The following is a 17598-nucleotide window of genomic DNA, read 5'->3' as shown; positions in this document are numbered from 1 at the left end:
CCACGTCCCCTCGAGTAATACTGTACAGGCACCTATATTTTAAAAACTGAAACGTGGTTTTATGGCTGTCCTACTTTACAGTTTTTCAAGCCAGTAGATGGTTGGCATGAAATAGGCAGTATGTAAGACCCAAGGAAGGCATAATCCCCCCTAGATCTTAACCAAGTGGTTGTAGCTTAACACGTTTAATCTCTCCTCGTTTAAATTACCATTTTCCTGTTATTTCTCTTCTTGCCTCAGGCTAGTGCAAACCTTGGTTATAATTATCGCTGCTGTAAATTATACCCATCTATCTGCTCTTTCAAGATATTTGTCTGAGTATGTGCCATCATAATATAGAGGTCATATGAAGCAGATTACCTACCGTATAGCCACACTCCTCAACCTGTATTTAAAATCAATTACAGTTGTGCCCCACTGGACGATTTAATGACGAATCCGCTTAACATTGAAGTTTTTGTGATCCAAAAGCGATCACAAAACAATGTTTAGATTGGGTTTTTTCGCTTCACGTTGATCAGTTCCCTGTTTTGGGAACCAATTTTTCGCTTTACGACGATCAGCAAACAGATGATCGTCAGGTTTCAGAATGGCTGGCAGGTTTCAAAATGGCCCCCCGCTGTTTTCTAGGATGGATTCCTTGCTATACAGGCACCGAAAATGGCCGCCGTATGGAGGATCTTCACTGGACGAGCAGGTATTCAGCCCACTGGAACGCATTGAACAGTTTTCAGTGCGTTTAAATGGGTTTTTAAATTTCGTTTGATGACGTTTTTGTTCTACAGCGATTTCACTGAAACGAATTAACGTCGTCAAGTGAGGTACCACTGTATCTCTTTATTTATTTGGACATATATTTCCTGCCCTTGATAAAAAGGCAGCACAGCAAAATTACCCTCAGTTTTAACAAAACAAAGAGCAGTTTTAAAAGCATCCATAGTAACAGATTGTGATTTGTAGGTTGCCTTTCAAGTGGTGAGCAAATTACTCGCCTCTCTGTAGTACAGGTTTTCCGCTTCAGTATTTTGACTTCACAGCCACTAGAAGTAGCAGTGTGACTTCAAGAATGGCTTTAGGAACTGATATGCCAAAATGTCTATCTGTCTCTGTTTATTATGACCTCCTGAAAGATGGTATATAAAAAGAGTAAATTAAATACATATTTTTTGTGAATGGATTTCTTGGCCAAATTGGCGTTGACATACTGCATTACAATCCCACTGAATCAAGAACTGCTTTAAGGCTTTGTTTGTGAAGCTGCCTGCTGCTCCTGCTAAAAGAAGGCTAATACAGAGAAAATTGTTGAATGCCGCCTTCAAACAACTCCATCTCAGGATCGTTTTGATGGTGATTTCATTTGGCAGGGATTTTGCACACAAACGGACATGCTGGTCCATCAGATGCAGCATATGTGTACCACCAACAGCTGGCCAGACAAATGCCTTTGGGATCCTCATTCTCATAGTCATCCCCTGCTGTTAATCACCAGCATCTGGTGTGTATGTGCACGCACATATCATGAACTTTATGGTGGAGTAAGCTAGCTTCTTCATGGATTGCTGCCTTGTCGTGGCGAAGGGGCTTGAGTAACTCAGAGAAACTATGGGCTATGCCGTGCAGGGACACCCAAGACGGACAGGACATAGTGGAGAGGTCCGACTAAACGCAATCCACCTGGAGTAGGAAATGGCAAGCCACTCCAGTATCTTTGCCAAGAACGCCCCATGATCAGAAACAAAAGGCTAAAAGATATGACGCTGGAAGATGGGCCCCTCAGGTCGGAAGGCATCCAACATGCTACTGAGGAAGAGCGGAGGACAAGTACAAGTAGCTCCAGAGCTAATGAAGTGGTTGGGCCAAAGCCGAAAGGACGCTCAGCTGTGGACGTGCCTGGAAGTGAAAGGAAAATCCAATGCTGCAAAGAAAAATACTGCATAGGAACCTGGAATGTAAGATCTATGAACATTGGGAAGCTGGAGGTGGTCAAACAGGAGATGGCAAGAATAAACATCGACATCCTGGGCATCAGTGAACTAAAATGGACAGGAATGGGCGAATTCAGCTCAGATGATTATCATATCTACTACTGTGGGCAAGAATCCCGTAGAAGGAATGGAGTAGCCCTCATAGTCAACAAAAGAGTGGGAAAAGCTGTAATGGGATACAATCTCAAAAATGATAGAATGATGTCAATACGAATCCAAGGCAGACCATTCAACATCACAATAATCCAAGTTTATGCACCAACCAGCATTGCTGAGGAGACTGAAATTGAACAATTCTATGAAGATTTACAACACCTTCTAGAACTGACACCAAAGAAAGATGTTCTTCTCATTCTAGGGGACTGGAATGCTAAAGTAGGGAGCCAAGAGATAAAAGGAACAACAGGGAAGTTTGGCCTTGGAGTTCAGAACGAAGCAGGACAAAGGCTAATAGAGTTTTGTCAAGAGAATAAGCTGGTCATCACAAACACTCTTTTCCAACAACACAAGAGGCGACTCTATACATGGAAATCACCAGATGGGCAATATCGAAATCAGATTGATTATATTCTCTGCAGCCAAAGATGGAGAAGCTCTATACAGTCAGCAAAAACAAGACCTGGAACTGACTGTGGTTCTGATCATCAGCTTCTCATAGCAAAATTCAAGCTTAGACTGAAGAGATTAGGAAAAACCACTGGGCCACTCAGGTATAATCTAAACCAAATCCCTTACGAATACACAGTGGAAGTAAAGAACAGATTTAAGGAACTAGATTTGGTGGACAGAGTGCCTGAAGAACTTTGGATAGAGGCTCGTAACATTGTCCAGGAGGCAGCAACGAAAACCATCCCAAAGAAAAGGAAATGCAAGAAAGCAAAGTGGCTGTCCAACGAGGCCTTAGAAATAGCAGAGAGGAGAAGGGAAGCAAAATGCAAGGGAGATAGGGAAAGTTACAGAAACTTGAATTCAGACTTCCAAAGAATAGCAAGGAGAGACAAGAGGGCCTTCTTAAATGAACAATGCAAAGAAATAGAGGAAGATAACAGAAAAGGAAAGACCAGAGATCTGTTCAGGAAAATTGGACATATTAGAGGAACATTTTGCGCAAAGATGAACATGATAAAAGACAAAAATGGGAGGGACCTAACAGAAGCAGAAGACGTCAAGAAGAGGTGGCAAGAATACACAGAGGAATTATATCAGAAAGATGTGGATATCCCGGACAACCCAGACAATGTAGTTGCTGACCTTGAGCCAGACATCCTGGAGAGCGAAGTCAAGTGGGCCTTAGAAAGCCTGGCTAACAACAAGGCCAGTGGAGGTGATGGCATTCCAGTTGAACTATTTAAAATCTTGAAAGATGATGCTGTTAAGGTGCTACATTCAATATGCCAGCAAGTTTGGAAAACTCAACAGTGGCCAGAGGATTGGAAAAGATCAGTCTACATCCCAATCCCCAAGAAAGCCAGTGCCAAAGAATGCTCCAACTACCGTACAATTGCACTCATTTCGCATGCTAGCAAGGTTATGTTCAAAATCCTACAAGGTAGGCTTCAGCAGTATGTGGACCGAGAACTCCCAGAAGTACAAGCTGGATTCCGAAGAGGCAGAGGAACTCGAGACCAAATTGCTAACTTGCGCTGGATTATGGAGAAAGCCAGAGAGTTCCAGAAAAATATCTACTTCTGCTTCATTGACTATGCGAAAGCCTTTGACTGTGTGGACCACAGCAAACTATGGCAAGTTCTTAAAGAAATGGGAGTGCCTGACCACTTTATCTGTCTCCTGAGAAACCTATATGTGGGACAGGAAGCAACAGTTAGAACTGGTCATGGAACAACTGAGTGGTTCAAAATTGGGAAAGGAGTACGGCAAGGCTGTATATTGTCCCCCAGCTTATTTAACTTATATGCAGAATACATCATGCAGAAGGCTGGACTGGAAGAAACCCAAGCCGGAATTAAGATTGCCGGAAGAAATATCAACAACCTCCGATATGCAGATGATACCACTCTGATGGCAGAAAGTGAGGAGGAATTAAAGAACCTTGTAATGAGAGTGAAAGAGGAGAGTGCAAAAAACGGTCTGAAACTCAACATCAAAAATACTAAGATCATGGCCACTGGTCCCATCACCTCCTGGGAAATAGAAGGGGAAGATATGGAGGCAGTGTCAAATTTTATCTTCCTGGGCTCCATGATCACTGCAGATGGAGACAGCAGCCCTGAAATTAAAAGGCGCCTTCTTCTTAGGAGGAAAGCGATGACAAATCTGGACAGCATCTTGAAAAGCAGAGACATCACCTTGCCAACAAAAGTCCGAATAGTCAAAGCTATGGTTTTTCCTGTCGTGATGTATGGAAGTGAGAGCTGGACCATAAAGAAAGCAGACCGCCGAAGAATTGACGCCTTTGAATTGTGGTGCTGGAGGAGGCTCTTGAGAATCCCCTGGACTGCAAGGAGAACAAACCTATCAGTTCTAAAGGAAATCAACCCTGAGTGCTCACTGGAAGGACATATCCTGAAGCTGAGGCTCCAGTACTTTGGCCATCTAATGAGAAGAAAAGACTCCCTGGAAAAGACCCTGATGTTGGGAAAGTGTGATGGCAAGAGGAGAAGGGGACGACCGAGGATGAGATGGCTGGACAGTGTCTGCGAAGCAACCAACATGAACCTGACACAACTCCAGGAGGCAGTAGAAGACAGGAGGGCCTGGCGTGCTCTGGTCCATGGGGTCACGAAGAGTCGGACACGACTAAACGACTAAACACACACAAGCTAGCTAGATTTACTTTCTGAATTTATATAGCCCATACTCTGACCCACTGGGTTATTCTATCACTACACTAGCTCTTTAAGGTAGGGGGGAGTGCATGGTCTTTTCTTAGTCCCTATCCATTCAAAGGAGTCTCAGTAGTAGGGACACTTTAGGAATAAAATGCCTTATTGGGGGCCAAGGATTTGGACCACCAGGCACTTTATCTTGACAAGATGCTTAATAAGAGATGCTAATCATAGTGTCAGATGTTGTTTATAAATCAGTTGTGCACCTACATTACCAGGAACTGAAAAACAATCAGTATAACGAATGTAAGTTTGGCTGGCATTTGGAGGAGCTGTGGGATGCATGAACTAGTTTAGTGGGCCACAGTTCCAGAAACTCCCCATCCATGCTCCATTTCAGTGGCACATTTCATTCTTTATCTAGAAATGGAGTGGTAGGAAGGGAAGAATGGAGCAGAAGAGAGACTATAAAGGTACTTACCTGTTTGCTTGCTTTAGATAGCCTCCCAAATGAGAAAGAAACCAACATAGACAACATTCTCTTGTGAAGTGCTACCTGCATTACTTCATGTAATAGTTTTTTCACCTTTTTGGCTGAAATCCTTACTATGGGCTTAGCATAGTAAATCATTCTAGGATCATCTCACTGAATCAGTGAGGATTTGGAGACTCACCTTCTCAATATGTTCCATTGATTCAAAGGGGTCTATTCCAGTTTTGACTTACCTTGTAAGCAACAGGATTTGAGCTATTACATTTAAAATACTCTATTGATGCAAATTGTTTGATTCTGCTTGCTACTCATTACCCACTAACCATAATCATGCTCAGTAGCTTGGATCTGAAAAAAATGCAATCTTGGCAAAATAAATTATACTTAATTATGAAAGGACCCACCAAAATGCTAAACAGAACTACACTTTTTATATGGAAGACGCCCAGATGGAGGGGAAATGTCTTTAACTCCATCTTTAGCAAGGCAACATTCCCCAGCACTGTTAACTCTATTGGTATCCAAACCCATCTGTATGCACAGAGCATAGTCCATTATTTCTGAACCCTTTGCCGCCCATGCAGTTCCACTTACATGATGCTTAAAAACTCACCAAAGGCAAATTAACACTTTGATTATCCTTCTTTGGATGTTGTCTTCTGCTACAGCTGTTGGCCAGAATCCTGTTGCATAGTTACAGACGGGAAGTGATGTAATTCTGAGTAGCAAATTGCCACTAATTCACAAGGCCCCACTTGAATTCCTCACTGTGTCCCAGTTTGGCAGCTTGGTGCACAACCAGGAACCCAGGTGGAGACTTGTTCATTAATGACAATTTTCCACTGCACACATTATGCCACTGCAAGTTCTCTAATGCTAGCATAACTATAGAAGAGTATTTTGGTCACTGCAATAGAAATAGCAACATATTGTTCTTTTAAAAAGTCACTGTATCTTTCAAAATATAGGTCACTTCTATTCAGAATACTTTAGGAACAAAAGAATTCCCCATTCCAGTTTTCTACCTTGGTTTAGTACTTTCCCAGTTTTCTTGCTGATATCCATTGCTGATATCCACTTTCTATACAAAGTGCTGTTAGGCTAGCAGAATATCTTCTCAAAGGCTTTCACTGTTGGGATCTAATGATTGTTGTGAGTTTTTTTGGGCTCTTTGGCCATGTTCTGAAGGTTGTTCTTCCTAACGTTTCTCCAGTCTCTGTGGCCAGCATCTTCAGAGGACAGGAGTCAGAACAGAGCACAGACAAGTTCTGACTCCTGTCCTCTGAAGATGCTGGCCACAGAGACTGGAGAAATGTTAGGAAGAACAACCTTCAGAATACGGCCAAAGAGCCTGAAAAACCCACAACAATAATCAGAATATCCATTCTTAAAAGGTAGAGTGGAGCCCAGTTCTTTAAAACTTGCATAAAATGGCTTGAAATATATGGATGGTGCCTGGTGACATCTCAGAAGACAGAAAAGTGAAAGAGTATGATTGTTGGGAACTCACAGGGCAGACTCAGTGGTTCTTGTCCCATTTCCCTGATTAGCAGCAGCATATCATTTGTGTTCTAAATAAGGAAATGGATTTACAACTGCCTAATTTCTGCAAGTTGCAGAATTTCAACATTTCTGGTTCAGAATTTTGTCTTTTAGTATATGTAGGCCAACTTTTAGTATCTTCCTTCAGTTATTTCTTTAAGGCCTGTGGCCCTAAGAAATGGTTGGCCTGTTTACTTATTGTCCTCTTTCTCCACCCTCAACATCCCAGTCAAACAGTGCCAGACAATGTGATGTGTTGTCCTTGGGCATCACTTGTTGGCCTTCCCTAATCCTTGAGTTGTGTTGTCTTCCTTTCTTTTCAGGTAACTGTACTCTGAGTTTCAGGGACCTTGACACTCTAAAAGTGCTTTTCTGATGGGAGTTGTGTGGTGCAGGATGCTGAGCTTAATTACCTTCCTGGGTCCACTGCTTGTATTTCTTAAATCCCACTCAATCTCTCTTCAGACAGCTGTATTGCAAATCAGTAAAAGGACCTGAAAGCATATTTCTTACTGTCTTGCATCATGGGCTTTCTGCATTCCCATCTGAGAACGTTTTTTCTAACATTGAGCATACCCAGGGAAAGTGGGAATTTACTAAAACTAACATTGAGATCTGCAAGAATCCCAATTGGAGCCCAGCATATTCAGCAAATCCTCAGATTACAGATTCCCAGGATATCATGAAACAAAGAAAATGGTTGGTGAGAGCTGGGTCAGAGTAAAGTTTACAGAGCTCGATAAGGTAGCCCACCCGCACAGCTTCCCCAAAAGAAAACAAATCAACAAAGGACAAAGGAGGGGCGCTGATCAACATAAAATTGCATGTGTTAATTTATATGCACAGAAACCACATGAGAAATGTTAACGGTTTAAACAGAATCACAGTACATCTCACCTGAGTAGGGGGGACTGTGAGCAGATAACCAGTGAGACTGCTGAGTTTGCTGTTCAGATGTAACAGCAGGTAGACGATTCCAGGGTCCCCAATTGCCCTCTTTATAGTTCTTTGTTGTTGGATCAAACTTGCACTGCACAGCCTTTCAGGTGGAGGACACTTTGAAAAAGAGGACCATTTTCGGGCAACCTTTTAGCAGAGGACTCTCCTGTGTACAAGAGGCCATGTGGCCACCCTAGACATAGACATACCTTAGGGTTCAAGGATTCGCTGTCATTTATTCATGATATATGTCTCACCTGCACTTGTTTTGTCTTCAGAAAAGACATCATACTTCATGTTATCCTCAGTCAGTAGAGGGAGTTGAGTATGTAGACGAGAGTTACATTAATAGGTAAGTGGTCAGAGTGACCAGACTAAATGTTACCATGGAAAGCATTGCAAGTAGGCTTCCTACACAGACATTGAGGCCCTCGAAATGTGATGTACCTAGTGAGACCTAAAGAACCCCATTTTGCAGGGATGGAACCGCAGCAGAGGGCAAAAAGCATAAATAACCATGAATTCAACCTTCTTCCCGATGAAATTAAACTGTTGTTTTCTCAGATAGGGATTAAGAGTCTCACCCTGGGGTTTTCTTCTGCTGTGTCAAACTGTATCTTTTCACCAGCTGCAGGGGGGCCAAGAGGAAATAAAATGAGGTGCTGAGGGGCTGGATATGTAAATGTGCAAGAATTTAGATCCCATCTGTTTGTTTTCTCTTTTCTGCTGTGACACATTCCTAATTAAGAAGAAGGCACTCCCTGATGTCTGAATTTGATCACTCAGCAGTGCATAAACAGCTTTGCAGATTCTGACAGGAGAAGATGGATAGGTTCTCTTATTTTCCCATTCCCAAATACTTAGATAAACTCAGCTCACTGCACAAACCTAACTCTATAGAGCCAGGGCTGTGTGTCGCTTTATAAATATTGGCTAGCTCCCTCTGGAGAGGAGGCCCTTAGCAGACTGCAGCAGCACATACTGTTTGATTAATCAACTCAGCCCAGCAGCAGATGTGACTTGAAATCCAAATTCCTAGAGCTGTGAGCATTTCAGTGCTTGAGCTCTGGAGATGGTGACTTTTAATTACAGTGGTCAGGACTCGGCAGCCAGGAGGCACTAGAACTTGCATGTCACAGTCCCTCCTGGAATTTTCTCCCTTCGTTGGAAACCAACATAACTAGTACTCATGTATCATGTGACCGGTGAATAGTCTGTAGCTCATGCACTGCATGGAAATTTCGAACACCTTTTATTGGGCTCCCCGAAGCCCTGCCTTACTTTTCTCTGCTGCCAAAGCAATCACCTTTCATCTGGGTGCCAAGAAACAGGCTGATGTTTGGACCCCCTGCTAATAGTGGGAAATAGACATCTTCATCACAGTCACTTGAGGAGAGGGGGCCTTAATCTCCCCCCCATGCATACAAGATCACTTGCCACTATTCCTAGTGATTATGCACATCCACAACCAGATTTTTAATTTTTATCCAGATTTTCTTACTGATACCTTTAAGAGTGAAGTATCCCATGATGGCATCATCCATTTAACCATGGCCAGTGTTCAGTGTTCATCTTTGTAAAAAGTTGTTTTTGCCTCCTTAGAATGTTTTGGTTAATCTATATGTGGATTTCTAGTTGACATCAAAGTACTAGAGCTGTATTTATGTGGAAAAGATGCAGAGTGTCTAGACTGAGAGAGTTTGTTTGGAGTGCCATCAGCTCTTGGAGGACGGTGGAAGGGTTCAAGTGGCAAAAGGATACCATTCAGGTTTCATTACTTCTCGTAACAGAGTGGAACAAAAACTTGCTATAAGACAGTGGTTCCCATCATAGGACTCTCCAGGTGTGCTGGACTTCATTATACATGCCCAGTGGGCCTGCGGATGATAACAGTTGTCACCCATCACATCTAGAGGGTGACAGATTGGAAAAGGCTGACATAACTCCATTCTTTGATGAATATGGTAATAAGATAATGTCAAGGCTAGATGTATCTAAAATGCATGTGAGGGAGAACTGTAACTAAGGTGGAGTGTCAGGAGCTAGAACCAAGAGTGCAAAAAAAAAGTTGCAGGAGAAAGCATGAATCTGCCCATTGGTGTTTGTTACTTACTGGAAGGACATGAAGCTGTCTACCTTGAGCATGCACGGCACCTGTAGCTGCTCCACCCCAGGCTTAGCATGTAGAGCAGTGACAGCCCAGGGACCAAAACATCCAGTTGCAGCTCTGATGAGAGAAATGAAGAAGGCTTTCTATCTGTGAAACAACTTCAAAAAGACCAATACGTGTGACATGATGTTCAGAGCAGTTATATGTCCAGAAGGGCTTTGGACCTGTGTTTTCTGAGGGACGTGGTGGTGCTGCGGGCTAAACCACAGAAGCCTGTGCTGCAGGGTCAGAAGACCAGCAGTCGTAAGACCGAATCCACGCAACAGAGCTCCTGTCGCTTTGTCCCAGCTCCTCGCCAACCTAGCAGTTTGAAAGCATGTAAATGCGAGTAGATAAATAGGTACCATATTGGTGGGAAGGTAAAACTGCGTTCCCTAGTCACCCTGGCCACGTGACAACAGAAACTGTCTTCGGACAGGCGCTGGCTCTATGGCTTGAAAAGCGGGATGCGCGCCGCCCCCTAGAGTCGGACACAAGTGGACTAAAAATGTCAAGGAGAACCTTTACGTTTACCTTTGTGAGGAATTAGCTCTACCCGAACAACCTAGCAACTTGTTTTGAAATTGAAAGGACTTTTCAGTGGAGTTGCCAGTTAACATGGGGGAGGAAGGCAGGAGGAATATGTAGCGATTAAAGAAGAAGAAGGGAGGGAATCTCACTAGGCATACTCAAGTCCTTAAGTACACTCGGAGTAATTCTTAGAATCTGTAACATGATACAGAATAGCTGTTCCAAAGTAGCTGCTGATTGTTAACCTCCTTTTCCTTTCTCACAGGCTACAATTGGAATTGACTTCTTGTCTAAAACCATGTACCTGGAAGACCGGACGGTAAGTGGCAGAAGTTCCAGAGGAGCTGACATTCGCAAGCTATATATGAAGACAGAAGGAATGCACAACTGCAGAGAGGATTGTAAAGCTAACCCCATATTCCAAATAGGCCAAGATGTCCAGTGAAACATTTGCAGGTGCTCTTTCCTAGCATCACTCCTCACTGGCTTGCTTTTCATACAATGGCATCTATCTTTTTTTTTTAAAGGACTATTTTAAGGAGCACTGTCTCTTCTTGACATTCCATTAAAGCAACCTGTTCTCAGATTTTGCAGAGTAGAAATGGAATGATGGAACAGAAATGAGAAGCTTTTGTAATGTTTGGATTACAATTCCCAGAGTTCAACCTGACTGTGAGTTATCTGTGAGGCACTGATTAAAAACAAGCAAACAAACAAACAAATGTTTCTCCATCTCTTCAACTGCACGTATCTTTATCTAGCAATAATCACCTTCTACGTATTAATATATCATGACTCTTGGGTTTATGCATCGTACTTTAGCTAGGAGCCCCATGGATTACTGCAAAATTCCAAATTAATTTTGCTTAGGATATGGTTCAATTGAGTTTGGAGGCTTTTGTACTAATTCTAATGTGCAATCAACAATTCAGTATATATGCTTTGTACTAACCCTTCACAAAGAGAATCTGGACAAAAAGCGCAGACCTCCCTTTACCAGTGTTTGTGAAGCTTTCTCTCTTCAGAGAACCCTTTTTTAGATTAGTTTGCCTGCTGAAGAACCACATTCTGTCATGGAACCAAAATACATTGCACAGGATTGAGAGAGGGATTTTTCATGTGGAGCAGTGAACAGGCCTACTGAACCTTACTGTTGCTCCCCTCCCATTTGAACTATGTGTGTGACCTACAATCAGAGCTTAGAAGGATTTTTGGACTTTAGCTTCACCATTCTCTCAGCCGGGATGGTAGCTGTCCATAATGACTGGGGAATTCTAAGAGTTCTTGTCTAACTAGTAACTTTGCCTAAGATATATCCAGTGCTTCCATAGAAGGCATAAGTATATCTGCCCTTGTAGATTTCCTGGGTGAAGGTTTGCCAGGCTTTCCAAGGACAGTTGTAAAACTACTGTACTTCAGACTTCCCATTGTGGAGATGAGAGAGACTGAGATTCTCCCAGTGGACAGGAAGGCAATTCATGTCATTTCTGAGGGGTTCTGATCTGTCAAAAAAGTCCATTGGTGGATGGAATTTGGGATCCTAAATTTGGCACTCACTTAAAATACAGAGATGGTATTCAACCCTTCCTCTAAAGAAGCACAGAATCAGATTTGGCCCTCCAGAAAGTACCACCTTTTCATTGTGCTGGGCAGTAGCTACATTCAGAGGGTGCTTTGCCACCAGTATCTATTATTTAATAATCAAATATCTCACTTAACAGAAGGAGTTTTATCAAAATGGTATACAGAAGCACATTCAAATTCTTGCAGAAATGAAATGTGGTAGAAAATAACTGTCTGCTATATCAATGCCTAAAAAAAGAATAACCAGCAATATTTGATTGAAGGAATTCATCTGGAAAATTCTGGTAGAAATAAATGGTTTTTAGCATGTGTCATACACAGTATACACAGAATACACAGAGGAATTATACCAGAAAGATCTGGATGTCCCGGACAACCCAGATAGTGTGGCTGCTGACCTTGAGCCAGACATCCTGGAGAGTGAAGTCAAGTGGGCCTTAGAAAGCATGGCTAACAACAAAGGTGATGGCAACTATTTAAAATCTTAAAATATGATGCTGTTAAGGTGCTACACTCAATATGCCAGCAAGTTTGGAAAACTCAGCAGTGGCCACAGGACTTGAAAAGATCAGTCTACATCCCAATCCCAAAGAAGGGCAGTGCCAAAGAATGCTCCAACCACTGTACTAGTGCACTCATATCACACGTTAGCAAGGTTATGCTCAAAATCCTACAAGGTAGGCTTCAACAGTATGTGGACTGAGAACTCCCAGAAGAACAAGCTGGATTTTGAAGGGGCAGAGGAACTAGAGACCAAATTGCTAACATGCACTGGATTATGGAGAAAGCCAGAGAGTTCCAGAAAAACATCTGCTTCTGCTTCATTGACTACGCAAAAGCCTTTGACTGTGTGGACCACAGCAAACTATGGCAAGTTCTTAAAGAAATGGGGGTGCCTGACCACCTTATCTACCGCCTGAGAAATCTATATGTGGGACAGGAAGCAACAGTTAGAACTGGATACGGGACAACTGATTGATTCAAAATTGGGAAAGGAGTACGACAAGGCTGTATATTGTCTCCCTGCTTATTTAACTTATGTGCAGAATGCATCATGCGAAAGGCCAGACTGGATGAATTCCAAGCCGTAATTAAGATTGCCGGAAGAAATATCAACAACCTCCGATATGCATATGATACCACTCTGATGGCAGAAAGTGAGGAGGAATTAAAGAACCTCTTAATGAGGGTGAAAGAGGAGAGCGCCAAAAACGGTCTGAAGCTCAACATCAGAAAAACTAAAATCATGGCAACTGGTCCCATCACCTCCTGGCAAACAGAAGGAGAAGATATGGAGGCAGTGATAGATTTAACTTTCTTGGGCTCAATGATCACTGCAGATGGTGACAGCAGCCACAAAACTGAAAGACGCCTGCTTTTTGGGAGGAAAGCGATGACAAACCTCGACAACATCTTAAAAAGCAGAGACCTCACCTTGCTAAACAAAGATCCGCATAGTCCAAGCTATGGTTTTACCAGTAGCGATGTATGGAAGTGAGAGCTGGACCATAAAGAAGGCTGACCACTGAAGAAATGATGCTTTTGAATTGTGGTGCTGGAAGAGACTCCTCAGAGTCCCCTGGATTGCAAGGAGAACAACACTATCCATTCTGAAGGAAATCAACCCTGAGTTTACACTGGAAGGACAGATCCTGAAGCTGAGGCTCCAGTACTTTGGCCATCTTATGAGAAGAGAAGACTCCCTGGAAAAGACCCTGATGTTGGGAAAGTGTGAGGGCAGGAGGAGAAGGGGACGACCGAGGATGAGATGGCTGGACAGTGTCACCGAAGCTACCAACATGAATTTGTCCAAACTCTGGGAGGCAGTGGAAGACAGGAGGGCCTGGCATGCTCTGGTCTATGGGGCCATGAAGAGTCGGACATGACTTAATGACTAAACAACAACAACAACAAAAGCATGTGTCACAATATTTCAGTCTTTCACACATACTTTCATTCCAGAATAGTGTATTCCTAAAGCAGAGGCAGCCATGCCCAGTGCTGGGTTTTTTTGTTTGTTTGTTTGTTTGTTTTTTGGATGCCTGCCAGTTTGGTCAAAAGACCAGGTGGCTCCATTGAAAGGGCACCTGCCAAGGATCAAGTAGGAGCATAAGGGAGGAAGTCATCGTTCAGCTAAATTGGTCCTGCTTTGTGTTTTGGCATTTCCACCTGGAAGGTGAAGAGTATCTTTGTAGTCATGCTTGATGTGTGCTTATTCTGGCTGAATCTTGAACACTTGGTTGCCTCATATGGGTGAGGAAGGAGATGTACCTGCTAACAGGATTTGTGCTGAGGACAGGGATAAGCAACTTGTAGGCTTCCAGATGTAGTCAGACTACAACTCCCATCATCCTTCACCTTTAGCTATACTACCTCAGACTGATGGAAGATGGGGCACAAGTAGCTTTACCTGGGCATTGGAGCAGAGGAAACTCTTTTACACCAGGTCTGAGTATTGGCCTAGTTATCCCAGTCTGCTCTGCTCTGATCGTAAGTGGCTCAGCAGTGTCTTAGATGTAGTGTGTGCAATATTGCAGTGTTTTCCTTCTAAAGCAGGCAAGTGCATGCATTCCCCTGGTCTCCTATGATCTAGGATGCCAACAGCCTCTTCAAGGACAAGCAGCCCCTCTTTTAAAAAGTCCTCCCTAGCTGCCTGTTTTTGCCATTTCTTCTTCTTGGAAAGGACATTGGAGGAAAAAATCCACTTTTCAAAAAAAGAAGAAAAAGAAGAAGGCCTTGATTTATAGATTTAGGGGGAACTTTGTACAAGGATAACCCAATGCCACAGCAGACGGGATTTTTTTTTCTAATGAGAGGAAAGCAGCAGCTGCTGCATTAATAAGTAGCAGCTAACTATCTCGTGCAGTGTTAATGCACTCTCCAACATCCATCTTAGGCCTAATGGGTTGTTTCCAAGGCTTTCCAGTTGCGCTAATTAAAGCCACAGGCTGAGAGATGCAAGGGCTCAGGCAGAGGACAGGGTGGGGGAAAGGACTGGTCGATTTCCCTCTGCTTCTCCAGAGGTTGTTTCAGATCCAGTGGCAGAAATATGAATGAGTCTCTTTATTTCTATTATCTTTCCCCAAAAGATATACCAAGCTGGCTGTGTTTTGATTCAGGACGTGGGGAAACCAAAGGGAATTCCAATGTGCTGTAGAGTAGATTACCGAGGTCCAAATCAATTTTGATCAAGCATTCCTCTGAAAAAGACTCTTATTTTCTTGGGTGCCCATTCTTTTTATTTTGTTGTGTGTTTGTATGAAATTCTATACCAGCTCTGTACTTGAGTGCTCCCACCCTCTAGCCCTGCTTGTGGCCTTAGTTGGGTGTAGCCCATGTTGCAAATTTCACAGGTCAGTGGAAACAGAATTTGCAGGTGTGCTTTAGTGTGGATGTGTCCTTAAATAGCCCACACAGACCATTAAGAATAGATGATGAATGGCTTACAACCTGCAGCGGAAAGCTGAGTTTCCCCTTCAGCTCCAAAGCACTGAGGCTTCCAGAAACCAACTTCATACAATGCACAAGCTGAAGCCCTTTCCTGGCACCCTCAGCAGAGAGTTTTTAGACAGTGCCATCAATTTTGAGAAGTGGGTGGTCCACCAGATGTTTCTTGGACTGCTGCTTATATCCCCCTTCACCAGTGGTTATGCTGACTGGGGAAGATGGAATTTGCTGCTCCGTGATACCTGAAAAGGCACAGATTTCCCATTCCTGATGTATGCAGAGGGCTCAGCTCTGATCCACAGGGTAAATCCTTGGACTTGGAATAACAGGAGGAGATTCTGGGTGTATTCTTCAGTACCCTAATTCTGCAGAGTAGTCCATTAACTGGAACCTCCTAGTGGATTGCAGAAGAGACCAGTTCAAGAAATGCTCACCCAGTTGGGTTCAGCACACAAGAAGGGGAGCATGTAGCCTTTTCCCCCTCCATCATCATTTTCCTCACATGGAACATGGCAGATGTGAACAAGAGAAATTCCTCTTTGCATAGAAGCTCTCCATGACAGCAGGAACAATGGAGAATCAGGAATCTTCCTGTGATGGTCCAACTGCCCCCAATGAGCTGTCTGCCTCAGACTCAGGCCTTCTTGTGGAATTCATTCTAGAAGGCACAAAGAGCAAGATCAAAGCCTGAGATGGGAGGAACGGGGCAGAGGTTGATAAGCCACACTTGAGTGGTAGGGCAGAGGTCAGGGCATGTTGGTGGGACCCAGGCTTAAAGGAGATAGTGAAGAAGAGGGGGAGGGCTCAGATTTCACCCTTGACAGACTCTGATGGGGCAGAGTGGGCAAAGGATACAATGAGCCAGCTCCCATCTTGTGTGCCCTTGGGGAGGACCAGCCACTGATGATCCAGAACCCATGGCCTGGGGAATGGGTCTGGTTCCAGATGACTAAAGGAAGACAACACGGGGAAGGGGTGCTGCTTTTCAGCCCTCCAACAGTGATAAACCCTTGGAGACTGAGATGACCTGCTGGGTATTCTGGCCCCATCCGACCCAGAGGAAGGAACACCTATGGCAGAGCCACCAGTGAAAGGTTGAACTTGGGAGACTTGGTGGCCTTGTATAAGCCCTACATTACAGGGCCTCCTTGAAGGGTGTCAGCTGGTTGGGATCAGTGGGGCAAACCTGATCGCAGCCCCAGATAGAAGACTGGGACTGGGACTCAGGCATGGCTGAGAGAAGAACCATGGGGTGAGGATACTGGTGGAAATAACTGGATCTCTCTGCAAGTAGATTGGGCAAGAGGAGTCAGGTGCCCAGCCAATCTTTGTAACACTCTTTCCCCCTGCAATAAAGACCCATTTGAGCAGTGACAAGAGTCTGGATTTCATGGAGCCCTTGGTTGAAAAGACCCTCCTTGATACCTCCAGTGGGAGAGGCATGGCAGTCACACTTGCTACATGGAGATTGTGTTCAAAGTAGAAATAGTGACTACATAGGTGGGGCTGCAGGTTAATGCAGGTGTATCCACTGGGTCTGGTTAGGGATTAGGGATCTTGTACCCCATAACATTTGGAAGGCATCTAGTTCTAATGGATGTTCTAATAAGGGTCAAATTACATGAGACAATCAATTCCGCATTTAGAAGCTGTGCTCCCTGAAGTGACAAGAGATGCCTCTTTGTCCTAGCCCACCTCTCCAGATTTGCTTTGTTTTGTGCTTTTAGGTATCAGGAGGTAAGGATGGACTTCATTTGCAGGTCTGATTGCTGAGTCATAACATTACAATAGAAAAATCAATTTTTAATTGAGTTCAGAGTCTCATGCAGTTTGACACTTAGTGCACACTGATTCGAGGTGAAGCCCTTGTGTGTATTCTTTATATCAATGCACAGTACATGCACAATAGATACATCTACCTCTGTAGCAAAGGAATTAGTAGTCTCCTGTTATCTTGAATAACCAAATATTAGGATGAGAAATGCAGAATTTTAAGTTGAAAACCAAACAGAAAAACCCATCAAGGGACGTGACAGATGATGAATGGCTACAGTTAATTGTTTGTCACTTGTGTTCTCCCTTCTTCCTGTCTTTCACAGCTGCTTTGTGTCCTAATTGTTTGTGTCTCTCCTCTCTTCTGTG

At 43.5% G+C, this 17598-nt stretch overlaps 2 protein-coding genes across 2 annotated transcripts in view; both read left to right on the top strand.

Moving 5' to 3' along the window:
• Positions 1-17598, top strand: part of LOC144587851 (uncharacterized) — a 462829-nt gene that overhangs the window by 306202 nt on the left and 139029 nt on the right. The window lies entirely within an intron of this gene.
• RAB6B (RAB6B, member RAS oncogene family) overlaps positions 1-17598 on the top strand; it is an 86038-nt gene that overhangs the window by 48344 nt on the left and 20096 nt on the right. Inside the window, exon 3 of the mRNA XM_020786403.3 lies at positions 10691-10744. Within this exon, the coding sequence (XP_020642062.1) occupies positions 10691-10744 (54 nt within the window). The remainder of the gene's footprint in view (positions 1-10690; positions 10745-17598) is intronic.

The sequence above is a fragment of the Pogona vitticeps genome, chromosome 3 (genome assembly GCF_051106095.1).
Source record: "Pogona vitticeps strain Pit_001003342236 chromosome 3, PviZW2.1, whole genome shotgun sequence".
NCBI classification, from domain to species: domain Eukaryota; kingdom Metazoa; phylum Chordata; class Lepidosauria; order Squamata; family Agamidae; genus Pogona; species Pogona vitticeps.
Note: the sequence above shows the minus strand (reverse complement) of the source record. Positions and strands in the feature narration are given on the sequence as shown.